Source organism: Microtus pennsylvanicus, chromosome 5, assembly GCF_037038515.1.
Source record: "Microtus pennsylvanicus isolate mMicPen1 chromosome 5, mMicPen1.hap1, whole genome shotgun sequence".
Taxonomy (NCBI): domain Eukaryota; kingdom Metazoa; phylum Chordata; class Mammalia; order Rodentia; family Cricetidae; genus Microtus; species Microtus pennsylvanicus.
In genome coordinates this window covers 92,758,628-92,771,207 of record NC_134583.1, presented here as the reverse complement: position 1 = coordinate 92,771,207, position 12,580 = coordinate 92,758,628, and the positions used below count along the sequence as shown (strand labels likewise).

Genomic DNA, 12,580 nt, shown 5'->3' with positions numbered 1-12,580 from the left:
TTTTTTCTTTTCTTTGTCTCTCCCCCCCCCCCCCCCGAGACAGGGTTTCTCTATAGCTTTGGAGCCTGTCCTGGAACTACCTCTTGTAAACCAGGCTGGTCACAAACTCAGAGATCCACCTGCCTCTGCCTCCCAAGTGCTGGGATTAAAGGTTTGCGCCACCACCACCCGGCCCAGCCCTCCCTTTCCTAACAGCTACAAAGGGACACACAGGTTTTCCTGAGAGTAGGAGACCTTCAGGGTCCAGCCTGGGAGCAACTCTCCCCAGCTGCTATGGGCTGGGGTCTGAGTGTGTGTCCTGCTTCCCTGCATACTGTTGAGGATGAGGGGTCAGCGCGGTTCTCTCCAGCTTCACAGCTCAGCTGTGGGAGGAGACTCCTGTCCCCCATATGTATTTGGAGACTGAACAGGCATTTTCCCTACAGATGAACATCCCCTTGACAAGGGACGGAGAATCCCTGAGGTCTGTGTCACACCTTCCTTCATCGTTATTGGTTGGCTTCTGTTTTGTTTTTCCTTTTTACCATTTGTGTTCAATGGCTGGGAACAGGGAAAAGGAGAAAGGACTGGATAAAGATGTCTCAGGACTGGAGAGACTTCTCAGGGGTTCAGAGCACCGCCTTCTCTGGCAGAGCATCAGGTTCACTTCCTGGCAGCCACGTGATGGCTCACAACAATCCATAACTCCAATCCCAGGGGATCAGACACCTTCTCTGGCCCTGCTGAGGCATGTGGTACACACACATACCAACAGGCAAAACACTCATAATACACATAAAATAAAACAAACAACTTTGCTATTAAAGAAAAAATACCAGGATAGAGAGATGGCTCACTGGTTAAGGGCACTAGCTGCTCTTGCGGGGAACCAGATTCAGTTACCAGCTCCTACATGGTAGCTCCAGTTCTAGGGAATCTGATACCCTCTTCTGGCCTTCACAGGCACCAGGCACACAAAAATAAGCAGATAAAACATTCACATGCATAAAAAAATTGTAAATAATTTTTAAAAATACAAAGTGGAAAGGGAGAGTGAGAAAGAAAGTGGGGATGTTTGAAGAGATAAAAAAGAACGGAAAGGGGGGAGGATTAAAAAAGGGTGTTGGCACAGAGGCGGGGCCTGTGGTTAGGGGTGAGGCCTGGTACCACAAGGGCAGAGCCAAGATCTGTAGTGTGGCCCGGAGGCAGAAGAACAGTGCCAAGATCTAGGAGGGTGGGTCTTGTGCTGCCCTAAGGTCTAGAGGTCAGGGCTGGGGCCTGGTTCTCACCTTCACAGGACACACGGTCAGCTCGAAGCCTGAAGCCAGGTCTGCAGGTGCACAGGAAGCTGCCCACAGTGTTATGGCAGGAGTGGTGGCAGACTCGCCTCTCCTGAGGTCGTCGACACTCGTTTACATCTGTGGAAGAGCCCATTGCCTTGCCTTGGCCATGGACCCCTTTCTCCTCCCATCCCAGAACTCAAAAGACTGGCAGGATTCACCTGCAGTTCTTACAGAGTCCACCCCTGCTCCAGGGCACAAGATGTGACTCAGGACACTAGGAATGGGGCTGGTGTCTACCAGCAGTGGCCTTGGAAGCTTCCTGTATCCAGTGAGTGGCCGCGCATCTCAGCCCCCAAACAATTAAGTGCTCAACCCTGGTGCAAATCTCATTCCCCAGATTTCTTCTTTTGTAGACAGTGTCTTAAAACTGAAAGCAGGCTCAAGACAAACCAGGAGTCTCCTTCTAAACCAAAGGAGCCAAAGCATAAAGTACTTTGTTTACCCCCAGGGAGCAAAGGCAGCCAAGAAAACCGGTGAACAGAGGTGAGTCCTTGATGTGTACGTGAGAGCACCGAGGAGAACATAGCAGGATGAAAGGGACATGGCCAGGGAAGACCCAGCTTGGGGTGTTTCACACAGAGCGACACCAAGCATGGAATGGGAGTACTCTGAGCAGAAGGTCCAAAAGTTGATCTTCCCAGGTTCCAGAATGACATGTCCATCTTCTTGATTGGCAACCTAAGTGTACCACCCACAGGCCACAGAGCTCACCTATACAGGAGTGCCGGTTGCCATGGAGATGGAAGCCGGCGCGGCAGGAGCACTTATAGCTGCCAATGCTGTTCTTACATCTCTGCTGGCAGGGCGTGCCCAGGCACTCATCGGTGTCTGTGAGGGGAGAAGACAAAGCTGGTACCCATCTCTCTACTGCACTTAGGCTCCTCCCATCCCCCCTCTCCCACCCAACTCAGGGCCATGGGGGACTCCCCTACTAGCGGATGGTCTTCACCCTCACCCTCTCACCCCAGCCCAGGCCACCTTGTCTCTAGGCTGGAGAACAGACACAGCTTCCTCCCGAGCCATCTTCCCACAGTCTCCAGGAGGTCCTCACCCAAAGCCATCTGCAATGGGCCACTCCCTGCTCCAAACCTCTCAGAGCCCCCACCCACAACAAGCAGCACTCACGAGACCATTATACACAGCTATGGGGACCAGTGAAAGAGCTCAGCAGATAACGGTGCCTCCCTCCAAGCTTGATGAGTTAGATCCCTCATGAAGCAAGAACTCCCAAAAGTTGTTCTCTGACCCCCACATGCACACTTAAATGTAAGAAAAATAAATAAACAAACATAGCTATGGACGGACAGTCCAGCCCTCACCTTCACTCTTGCTTATTTCCCCGCATCTTCTAAACACGTCCTATTTTTATGGCCCTCCCTTGGACTCTGTCTACCCTGAATGCCTTTCCCTCCTATCTGCAGAGAAAAGTCTTCTGTGGACTTAAAACCTTCCTCCACAGAGCCCCCCACATAGAAATTCACCCAGGTTGTTGTTAGAAGCTGCAACAAACAAACACCAACCCCTAGAAATAACCTCCATGTTGGTCCTTGCATCACAGAGAACCAAGCAGCAGTCAAAAACACCACCAAAAAGAGATCTATCTGGTATGTTTGCCTGATGTAGGAAGAGCCTTAAGACCAATCAACTGCTCAGGGAAAAGAAATTGGAAAGGCAACTGGGATCAAACCTCAGCTCCAATGTGATTGTGGGTAAATTAATTCATTGTGTTAAGCCTCGGGGTTCTTATCAGTAACATGGAGATAAACAGTATCATAATTGTAAGGATGGAATGAGAACACACATAGAAATTGCTTAGCCTGGTACCCAGCATGTTGAGAGTTTGGTCACTAATAAGCCTGTGTATATGCATATGTAAGAATATGTCACTCAGAGAGGCAGGCAGGCAAGGCGTCTGCAAGTGCTCTAGAGGAAGGACTTTGGGATAATTAGGGTTAGATAACATCACAAGGGTGGGTTAATGATGGATTAATGCCCTTAGAAGAGTCACCAGAGCACCCTGTGTCCCTCCTTCTCGCCATCGCCATTGTGTGAGGACACACAAGAGCATCTTCTTCAAGCCAGAGAAATCCACAACAAAGCTAGCCAGTCCCTTGACCTTGCGGCTCTCCAGGGACTGAGAACAGGTTCCCTGGACTACACAGCACAGTGTTGGGGCAGCTCAAGCAGACCAGGGAAGCAGGGCTCTCTAGGGTGGGCAGAGGAGGGCACTGGGAGAGAGGACCTGAGGCTTGCACCATGGTGCTCAAGATTCTTGGGTTTCATGAAATTTCACATGCAGAGAAAATAACAGCACAGACTCAAGGGACTTATTTTTGTCACCTCTGCCTTGTTGTGTGAGACTGTTATGAGAATCATCCTCAAATACTTGTGCAAATCAAAGCCTCTTGAAAAGGATGTCTATTGTAAAAGATCTCACCCTGCCAGGTATGGTGGAGTATGCCTATAACCCCAATACTAGGGAGGCTGGACCACCAATAACACCCTGTCTGCAAAACAAAAGGAAGACATCTTCTCGCTGGACCTCCACAACCCAGCATGGAAGACATCTTCTCCCTGGACCTCCACAGCCCTAATACACCTTGTCTCAATCTTTTTCTTTCCCAAACCACCGCACTGGAGAGTGTGTGCATCCTACAGCACAGATATCCTCAGAGCCTGGCCCAGCACCAAGGCTGGAGGAAGCTATAACACACTAAGTGACGGAGACCATCACAGGCCCCTCCCACTCACAACCTCCCTCCCTCCCTTCTCCATCGCTGTACCTCCTGCCCTGGGTGCATCTGCCCCTTATTCTCCCTGAAACCTCTCCTTATCCCCATCCTTCCCTATACAGAAGCAGAAGATTTTACAGTATCTTGGTTCAGAGCAAGTCCACCATGAATGCTGGGCATGGGGGCGCATGCCTATAATCCCAGGACTTGGGAGTCAGAGGCAGGCAGATCTCTGTGAGTTCAAGGCCAGGATGGCTTACAAAGTGAGTTCCAGGACAGTCAGGGATATGTAGGGAGACTCTTTCTCAAAGAAACAAAAGAGTCTACCATACTAGACTCAAACGCTAAGTCCATCTCTTACAAACAGAATGGATGTGGGTGAAACTTGGTCCTTCAATGGGAATGATGCAGCGTCCTTCTCAGAGGACCGTGGCACGGGGAATGAATCTTCTAGGACTTGGCGGAGTCTAGCAATCACTCCCAATCCCTCTGCTCACTCACCTTGGCAGCTATGACGGTCAGCAGACAACTGCATGCCTGGCCCACATTCACACACGAAGCCGCCTTCTGTGTTCACACAGTGGCCCTCACAAGATGAGCTTAAACACTCGTCAATGTCTGAGGAAAGAAAGCCCTTAGCAGAGCCGGTTCCAGCTGTGCCATGACTCCAGAAAAAGTGACCCCACGTTTGAGAGGTCACGTGTAGAAGATACAGCATCAAACAGGAAAGTGCCATGACCACGAGGGGAGCCCCAGAAAGAGGAGATAAAGACAGAGGGACCGGCCCCTGCTCCCAACCCATGCGACAGGTAAGATGGTGGGAAAGCATGCCTGAGGCAGAATCATTTTGATGGTCTGTATGTGGCAGCCTTCAGGTCCCCAAAATGACAGGGCCCTGTGAGCATTGTCATTCCCTAGATGTTCACTGAACCCTGAGGTGTGAGCAGGAGACTCAGAGAGGGGCTACTGACTGCCTCGGACACTGTGAGCACGTTCCAAGGCCCAGAGGGATAGCATATGCCCTGCTCAGGAATAACCTGCCATAGCAGAGGGTGGGGTTAGGAGAATCAGGAGCGGGGAAGGATGAGAGGTTTGGGGATACTGCTGGGCTCTCTGGAATTGCCTAACCTCCCCACCCCACCACTGTCCTCCACATGCATGTCATCACACACATACATAAATAAATGGAAAAAATAAAAATAAATAAAAAACATAAATAATGAAATGGAGGAGGGGAGGAAATGCGATAATGAACCCATTGCTTTGAATACTAAGCTAAGCTTCAGTTAAAAAAAAAACTCCAGTTGTAGAATATTATTTTAATATATGTGTTACTTTTGATTATGTTGCATTAGTTTAACTCTATGAAACTGTGCTACTGTGCCTGTCTAAAACACCTGATGGGCTAATATAAAGAACTGAGTGGCCAATAGCGAGGCAGGAGAGAGGAATAGGCAGGGCTGGCAGGCAGAGAGGATAAATATAAAGAGAAATCTGGGAGGAAAAAGAATCTGGGAATGAGAGAGGAAAGAGGAGGACTTCAGGGACCAGCCACTCCGCTACACAGCCAGACACGGAGTAAGAAGGAAAGAAAAGCTATACAGGAATAGAGAAAGATAAAAGCTCCAAGACCAAAGACAGACTAGATAATTTAAGTTAAGAAAAGCTGGCAAGAAACAAGCTAAGCTAAGGTCGGGCATTCATTAATAAGAATAAACCTCCAGCTGGGCGGTGGTGGTGTTCGCCTTTAATCCCCAGCACTTGAGAGACAGAGGCAGGTGGATCTCTGTGAGTTCAAGGCCAGCCTGGTCTACAGAGTGAGTTCCAGGACAGCCAGGACTGTTTCACAGAGAAACTCTGTCTCGGAAAAAAAAAAAAAAGGAAGAAAGAAAAAAGTAAGCCTCTGTGTGTGGTTTATTAGGGGGGTTGGTGGTGGGCTCCCCAAAAACCTCTAGGTTTAGTGAGAGACCCTGACTCAAAATATATGGCAGAGGGTAATGGAGGAAGATACCAAATATTAATTCTGGGCTCCACATGCCTGTGGACACACATACATGCACATGTACATACACCACATACAAAAACAAACAAGAAACAAAACACCTTCAATCAGGCTTTTGCCTCTAAAGAGATGGACCAAAAAATTGGTCATAGTAACCATCTCTGGTAAAGGGCACACACTCTGCCTACAGTGATTTAAAATCAAGAAAACAAATAACAGGAGTGGGAAAGAGGCCTCGGCTGTTGGGAACACTTGTTCTTGCAGAGGAGCCAGGCTCAGTTCCCAGCAACCACACGGCAGAGCACAACCGGCTGGGACTCCAGTTCCAAGGGATCTGGTGCCCTCTTCTGGCCTCCTCAGGACTCCACACACGTATACATGCAGACAAAACACCCTTACCCATAAAATAATAAAAGAAAAAAAGTAATACTTTGACAGAATAACTACTGAGTTTTAGTTTCCTCAGTTTTCTGTGTCAGCTGACTCCAGTCCTGGCTCCATGGTCCTCTAAGAGCCGAGCATCCTGGACTTCCTTAGTCACTGCCCCTATTCCATTGGCACTGTCCTTATCCTTGTCCTCCTGCTCCATATTTGGAAGCTCCCAGCTAGCAGCCACTGTCTGGTCACCTGTAACCTCAATCCCAGCCCATAAATTCCTGTGAAATAACAGGAGAGCAGTACCCTGGGGGTGCATGTTTTCCTGCCCCTCTCTTCCAGGTGCCGGGCTCCAGCTGCTGCGGGGAGGAGCTACCATTCCACCCTCCCGTCCCATTCCAGGCCTCTCACCTGCACACCTGATACCAACAGCTGTCTCAGTCATCAAGAAACCCACAGGGCACACTCGGGCTACCTCCTGACAGCCACCATGGTTACAGGTGAGATCACAGCCATACTCCCCACAGGATCCATGGACTTCTAAAACAAACAGCACAGAAGTGAGCCCGTGTCACCAGAGCAGCAGAGCAGGTGGCAGTGTGGCCTCTCAGGTGTCCTGAATTCTGCTGCAGAGTAGGTGTTCTGGAGGCAAAGAGACTTCCCATCCTCGTCTACCACTTACTGGCCATGGATCTTGAGTCAAATAGGAGGAACCCTCTGGGGCATGTCTCTGAAGTTGTTTCTAGACTGGGCTGATGGGTAAGACCCACTCTAACTGTGGAAGGCAGCATTCTGTAGTTTAGGAGCCGAACTGAACACAAATAAAATGGGGCTGAGCAACAGCACCCAACTCTTCCTGAGTCCTGACTGAGTGCAACGTGAACAGTTGCTTTGCTCTTGCGGCACCCTGCCTTCTCTGCTCTGATAGGCTGTATCCTTGAACTTTAAGCCCCGATTAACTTTTCCTCCTTTAAATTGCTTTTACTGGCTATTTTGTCACAACCACAACAAATATCACTACATCATGCGACCCAGGAAAAGCCAAACCTTCTTTGTCTCAGCCTCAATGGCCAGAGAGGGATGGAAGTGCCCACCGACCTGAGTGTCTTGCAGATGTCAAGCTAGAACCCATCTCAAGTGCTCAGTGTTAACACATAATCTTCATGTTACTCTGGTGCCCCCCCATCAACCATTGTCCATCCCAGTTACCTGGGCAAGTGGCCCCTTGCTCTCCATCCTGGCAGGAACAGACATTGGGGGCGATGCAGATGCCACTCCCACAGCCAAAGGAGCAGAGGGCTGAGAGGAAAGATGCCAGTAAGGGACTGGGCACTGGCAACGCACAGCACCAGCATGTGCTGAGAAGGCTTGGGGTCACAGGGATGAGTACTTACGCAGAGTACAATGCCCGCCACCCATGGAAGGGGCCCAGCCAGGGCAGCAGCCACTCCCGAAGCCCGAGAGGCAGACATGGGGGCCGAGACGACGCCTGCAAGAAAAGAGCACTCTCTACAATCTGTATGACGAGAGTGGCAGAAGCTCCCAGCTTATCCACTGGTCTGTAAGTCAGCTAACAGAGCTCTCCAGAACCCCAGGGAAAAACACTGGGAAACTTACAAATGACCCACAATCCCTCCTGGGGGCAGGACCTGACAACAGTGTAAGCTCTTATCGGTTCACTTCAACATCTAAAGTACCCAATAACTGCTCAAAAAATGGGAGGCCAGAAAAGGAAGAAAGCAGAAGGTCTGGGTGGCATTCCCTAGGGCTGCCAACAAGGTACCCAAGGCTGGGCCCAGAAGGGTCTGCCCAAGCAAGAACACCCTCTGGAGCTTCAGGTGACCTGGAGCCAGTGTCAAAAAATGACATGCAGTAAAGCTGTAAATATGTCCTCACTTTCAAAGGATAGACAGGATCCAGTGATGGGAACTGAGCATAACAGAGCCCCCAGGAGGGCTGTGTAGCCTTGTGAAGAGGGCCAGGAGAGGGTCCCCAGAAGAACAGCTTCCCTACTGCAAGCAAAAGAAGACGAGAGAAGTGTCATGAAAAGGAGGAAGTGTGTGGGAGGGGTATTCCAAGCAGAGACTACAACTCCAGCCATGGGCTGGAGCAAGGATCACGAATCCAATCAAGGCAATAGGTGTCAGGTGACTTTTTCAACATAGTCAGAGCTGATGGGAATTTCATCCCACCAGCCAGAGCACCCTTTCCGTGCCTGTCCCTGTATCAGACCCAAAAGATATAGGGCAAGACAGGTTTTCCTGGCTCTTGGGGTTAGTAATCTGTGTCAAATGTGGGAACCTTAACAATACAGAAAAGTTTGCTGGGGATTGCCCCTGGGGCCAAGTCTTTTTCCCTCTCAGAAGTCAAAACCAGAGAAGACAAAACCAGGGGTTGACAATGTCACACACACACACACACACACACACACACAGGAGCAATGATACCAACAGTGAGGAGGGTCCAGCAGCTGGACTCTCGAAAGAGCTAAACAGCTAAGGCCAAAAGGGCCCTGAAAGGGTCATGAGAACATGCCATCAAAGTGGTAAATGGTGGGGTTGGTGCCTGGGAAACTGGCAGAGTTCCACCCTCAGGTAGGCAGGGGCATAGCACCCACCAGAAAGCCCCAAAAAGCTTCTCACGTGTGGCAGTGCCAGGGAGGCAGGTGGCGGTAGACTGAGTCTGCACTAGGCTGGTTCAGTCCGCAGAACTGGCAAGGGGGTCTGCGGAACCCACGTGCTGAGCTGTAAGCCCTTCCTTTAGGGCTGCCCCTGCTGTGCGCCCCTGGGAAGATGTGGCCGTGGGCCAAGCTACCCTCTGACACCATGTTCCCTTGCTATGAGCACCACGCACACATGATCACCACTCCCTCACCACTTGGCGGTGTTTGAGGACTGGGTCACACTTGGGAAGGACGACCAGGTTAGGAAAGACACGCCTCCCGCCTCTTCGGCCTGTGCACACATGCGCAGAAACCAAAGCATAACCCTAAGCCTCCGGTGGCTCCAAGGTCCACGGTGTGTGCAGAGCAAGGGACACTGAGAAAACCTCTAACCCAAGGCAACGGGTGCAGAAGCGGAGGAGGCACCTCACCAAAGAAGAAAGCCAGGCAGTGGAGACCAGATGGCACGTGCTGAGGTCCCCTGGACACTGGGTCAGCGCCCTCACTACTCAGACCCACCCGCAGTCGGGACCCCATCTTCCATTTGCCCTAGCCAGAGCAGTCCCCAGCCAGGGCCACCCAACTGGCACAAACTGCTCTTTGTCCAGACCCCCTTGTGCGCCCACACCACAGAGAATACCGGCCCCGCGGCTGCCCTCTGCCAGTGCCTCCCAGCTCCATGCTGTGGCGCTTGGTGGCTGGGCCGCTGAGGGGCTCCAGGCTCTTACCTCTCGGCCGAGTAGTGCCCAGGCGCCTTCCTCCCGGTGTAGCCCCGGGCGGAGGACCCCAGCAACAGGATCACGATGCAGGCAACACGGAGCAACAGTCCAGCCCACATGACTGGCAGCAGCGGTCCTGGACTCCAGTGGTCTCAGGCCCCCCCGCACCGGGGAAGGGGCTGCCGACCTTGTCCCTCCTCCTAGAAGTGATCCAATCTCCCCAACAGCTGGCAGGAGGAAGAGGACGCCGAGAAGAGGGCTGGGGTTTGGGGGAGGACTGCCTCAGCAGGCAAAGGGGGGGGTCCTTGCACCTAGGAGAGAAACACACAAAAGGAGCGCCGCCCGCCGGTGCCTCTCTGGGAGGCGTGGAGCCCGGGGCGGGAGCAAAGATCAGGGACCCCGAGGGCGGGGTTTCACCCTCGGCCCACACCCCCAGCCTGAGTTTGGGAGTCACCTTCCACAGAATGACTGAGGGCTTCAGATCAAAACCTAGGTCGGAAAGACACTTCAGGAACAAGGTTTTTGGGTTTCCGTGGAACCCAATACATCTGTCTTCTCAGGTGAGACTTGTGGACACTCAATCCCAGGACCCTGAGTCTCCTGAGCTTAGGCAGTTTTGACTCTCCCCAAGGCGACCAACAAAGTGGTTAATCTGTTCCCCATGCAAAGGGACCTCCAGTGGGAAATTTAGTCATGCAGTCAATAACCTTGGTTCCCACAGTCTAATCTCTGCTTCGTTCCCTGAGATACATCAGAAGCCACCTCCCTGCAACTCTCTTCCATTTGACACCACATGCAATCAGGAAAGGAGTCTTTCATATTGATCACATTTGGGACCTTCAAAGATAAAGGGACATCCAAGCTCAGAGAATTTATTTTGTTTTGCGTGTGTATATAAACTGGAAACTTTACAGGAGAAGAACAGCAGGAGAAAAATAAACTGATGCAGAAAAGAACATAGTGGAGAGTTCACTTCGCCCTCAGATCTAAGTCCCGCGCGTTGCTGTAAGTCTTCCGGACCCTTAGGTGACCCTGAGGCTGGCACTCAGAGGTCCTTCAGACTTTTTAGGGCATCTTTCTAGCCTGGAGCAAGCGGGGGCTGCACTTGCAACTGTCACAAGGGCACACAATGGCCACCAGGTGCTCTTCCTTCCCATCCCTAGGAAGCTTCTTTCAAACCACTATGCATAGGATAAATTCCCTTAACTCAGCCCTCCCGGCTCATACCACCTGTCACCATCCAGCATACCTCTGCCACTTCTGTTCTTTGCTGTAATTTAGGTGGCCCCACAACCTACTCTGCAGAACTCATTCCCTGGCAGGTGGAAGATCAGAATACTAATCTCCCCAGTACAGCATTCTGGATATAGCAAAGCAGAAATTCCAACTGGAGTACCCCCAAGCACCTCTCTGAGCTTGCCCAACATCTATTTCCTTAGTGGCCTCAGTCTTCTGGCATCCGCCTTGCCACTCACACCGGCTGTTGGCTCCTTCGGTATCATTCCTTCTTCCTCACCTTGTTTGGTCCTGGGGCTTCAGTTGCGCCTTTCATGTCTTCAAGGACAAGTCTGGTCAGATCCCTTAACCGATGCTTACCTGGTGCTTCCTCCCCCACTTCTGTGGTTTATAGCTTAACAAAGAGAGATCCTTCAGTGAGTAGCAGATCCAAGATGTTGGCTGCAGAATGCAGGCCTCTGGCTTGACCCCCTTCCAAATGACCAGGTGATGTGAATCTGTTTCTAGTACTCTCCCCAACGACCCCTGCCCTTGGGAGGCTTGGGGTAAGGATAGCTCATCAGTGCCTGCATGGAAAGGCGTGTCCTGTTGGCTGGAACAGAGCTCTATATGATGACCTTTTACCCTGAGAAGTGATTAATGCTGTTTAAGAGGGGATTGGGGAGTGTGAAGGCAGAATGTCAGCATTGAAAGGTTTCTGGAATTCAATCTCAAACGAATATATACAATAAATACAAATGAGACAGACTGGAGATGTAGCTCAATGGTAAGCTCTCACGTATCATGTTACAGCCATGCTCAACCCCGGTTCTCCTCCTCACCTCTGTCTCTGAAAGGAACAGAAGTGGATGTGGAATCTTGGTGGAATGAGTTTGACTCTGCATGAGGATGAAGTGGTAATGATTCATACTAAGGACCAGAACCTGAGCAGAACAACTGGAGGAACCCCAACAGCTCAATACTGCAAGGACTCTAGATTCCAATTTCAAGACAGACCCCTGATGGCAATCAAGGCAGTTCGTCTGTGGTGGAAGTCAACCCACTAAAGAGGCCCAGATAGACAGGTGCATGCCTATCAGTTTAGCACTCTGAGTACACCAGCCTAGGCTACAAAACAAGACCTTGTCTCAAAAAAGGACACACACACACACACACACAACACCAGAGCTGTGTATGGTGCCCCAGGCCTGTAGTCCAGCACTTGGGAGACCTAAAGCGAGCCTGGACTGGAGTATGATACAATCTCAACCCATCCTTTGAAAATAAGCCTGCCAGGTTAGGCCCAGTGGAGCACACCTTTAATCCTAGTTTCAAGAGGCAGAGATTGAGTTGCCTGTTGAGTTCCAGGCAAGCTAGGGCTAAAGTAAGAAAGGCCCTGTCAATATATCAAAAAACTAATCTGCTAGAACAGAACCATCACCTAGCACAATTAGCCTGTCATTGTGAATCTCATTGAAACTGAATTTTGCAATCTGGAGGTTACTGCTTGCCTGGCTTACTAAAACTGGTCTATGGTAATAGAAAAAGCCTTT

The 12,580-nt window shown here is 50.8% G+C and overlaps 1 protein-coding gene across 1 annotated transcript in view; it reads right to left on the bottom strand.

The window, feature by feature from the left end:
- Vwce (von Willebrand factor C and EGF domains) overlaps positions 1-10,177 on the bottom strand; it is a 30,782-nt gene extending 20,605 nt beyond the window's left edge. The window contains exons 1-7 of the mRNA XM_075974982.1: positions 9,822-10,177; positions 7,826-7,920; positions 7,641-7,730; positions 6,843-6,971; positions 4,556-4,672; positions 2,034-2,150; positions 1,269-1,397 (exon numbers count right to left, since the gene is read on the bottom strand). Coding sequence (XP_075831097.1) covers positions 1,269-1,397; positions 2,034-2,150; positions 4,556-4,672; positions 6,843-6,971; positions 7,641-7,730; positions 7,826-7,920; positions 9,822-9,931 — 787 coding nt within the window. The 5' untranslated portion in view covers positions 9,932-10,177. The remainder of the gene's footprint in view (positions 1-1,268; positions 1,398-2,033; positions 2,151-4,555; positions 4,673-6,842; positions 6,972-7,640; positions 7,731-7,825; positions 7,921-9,821) is intronic.
- Positions 10,178-12,580: the final 2,403 nt, after the last annotated feature.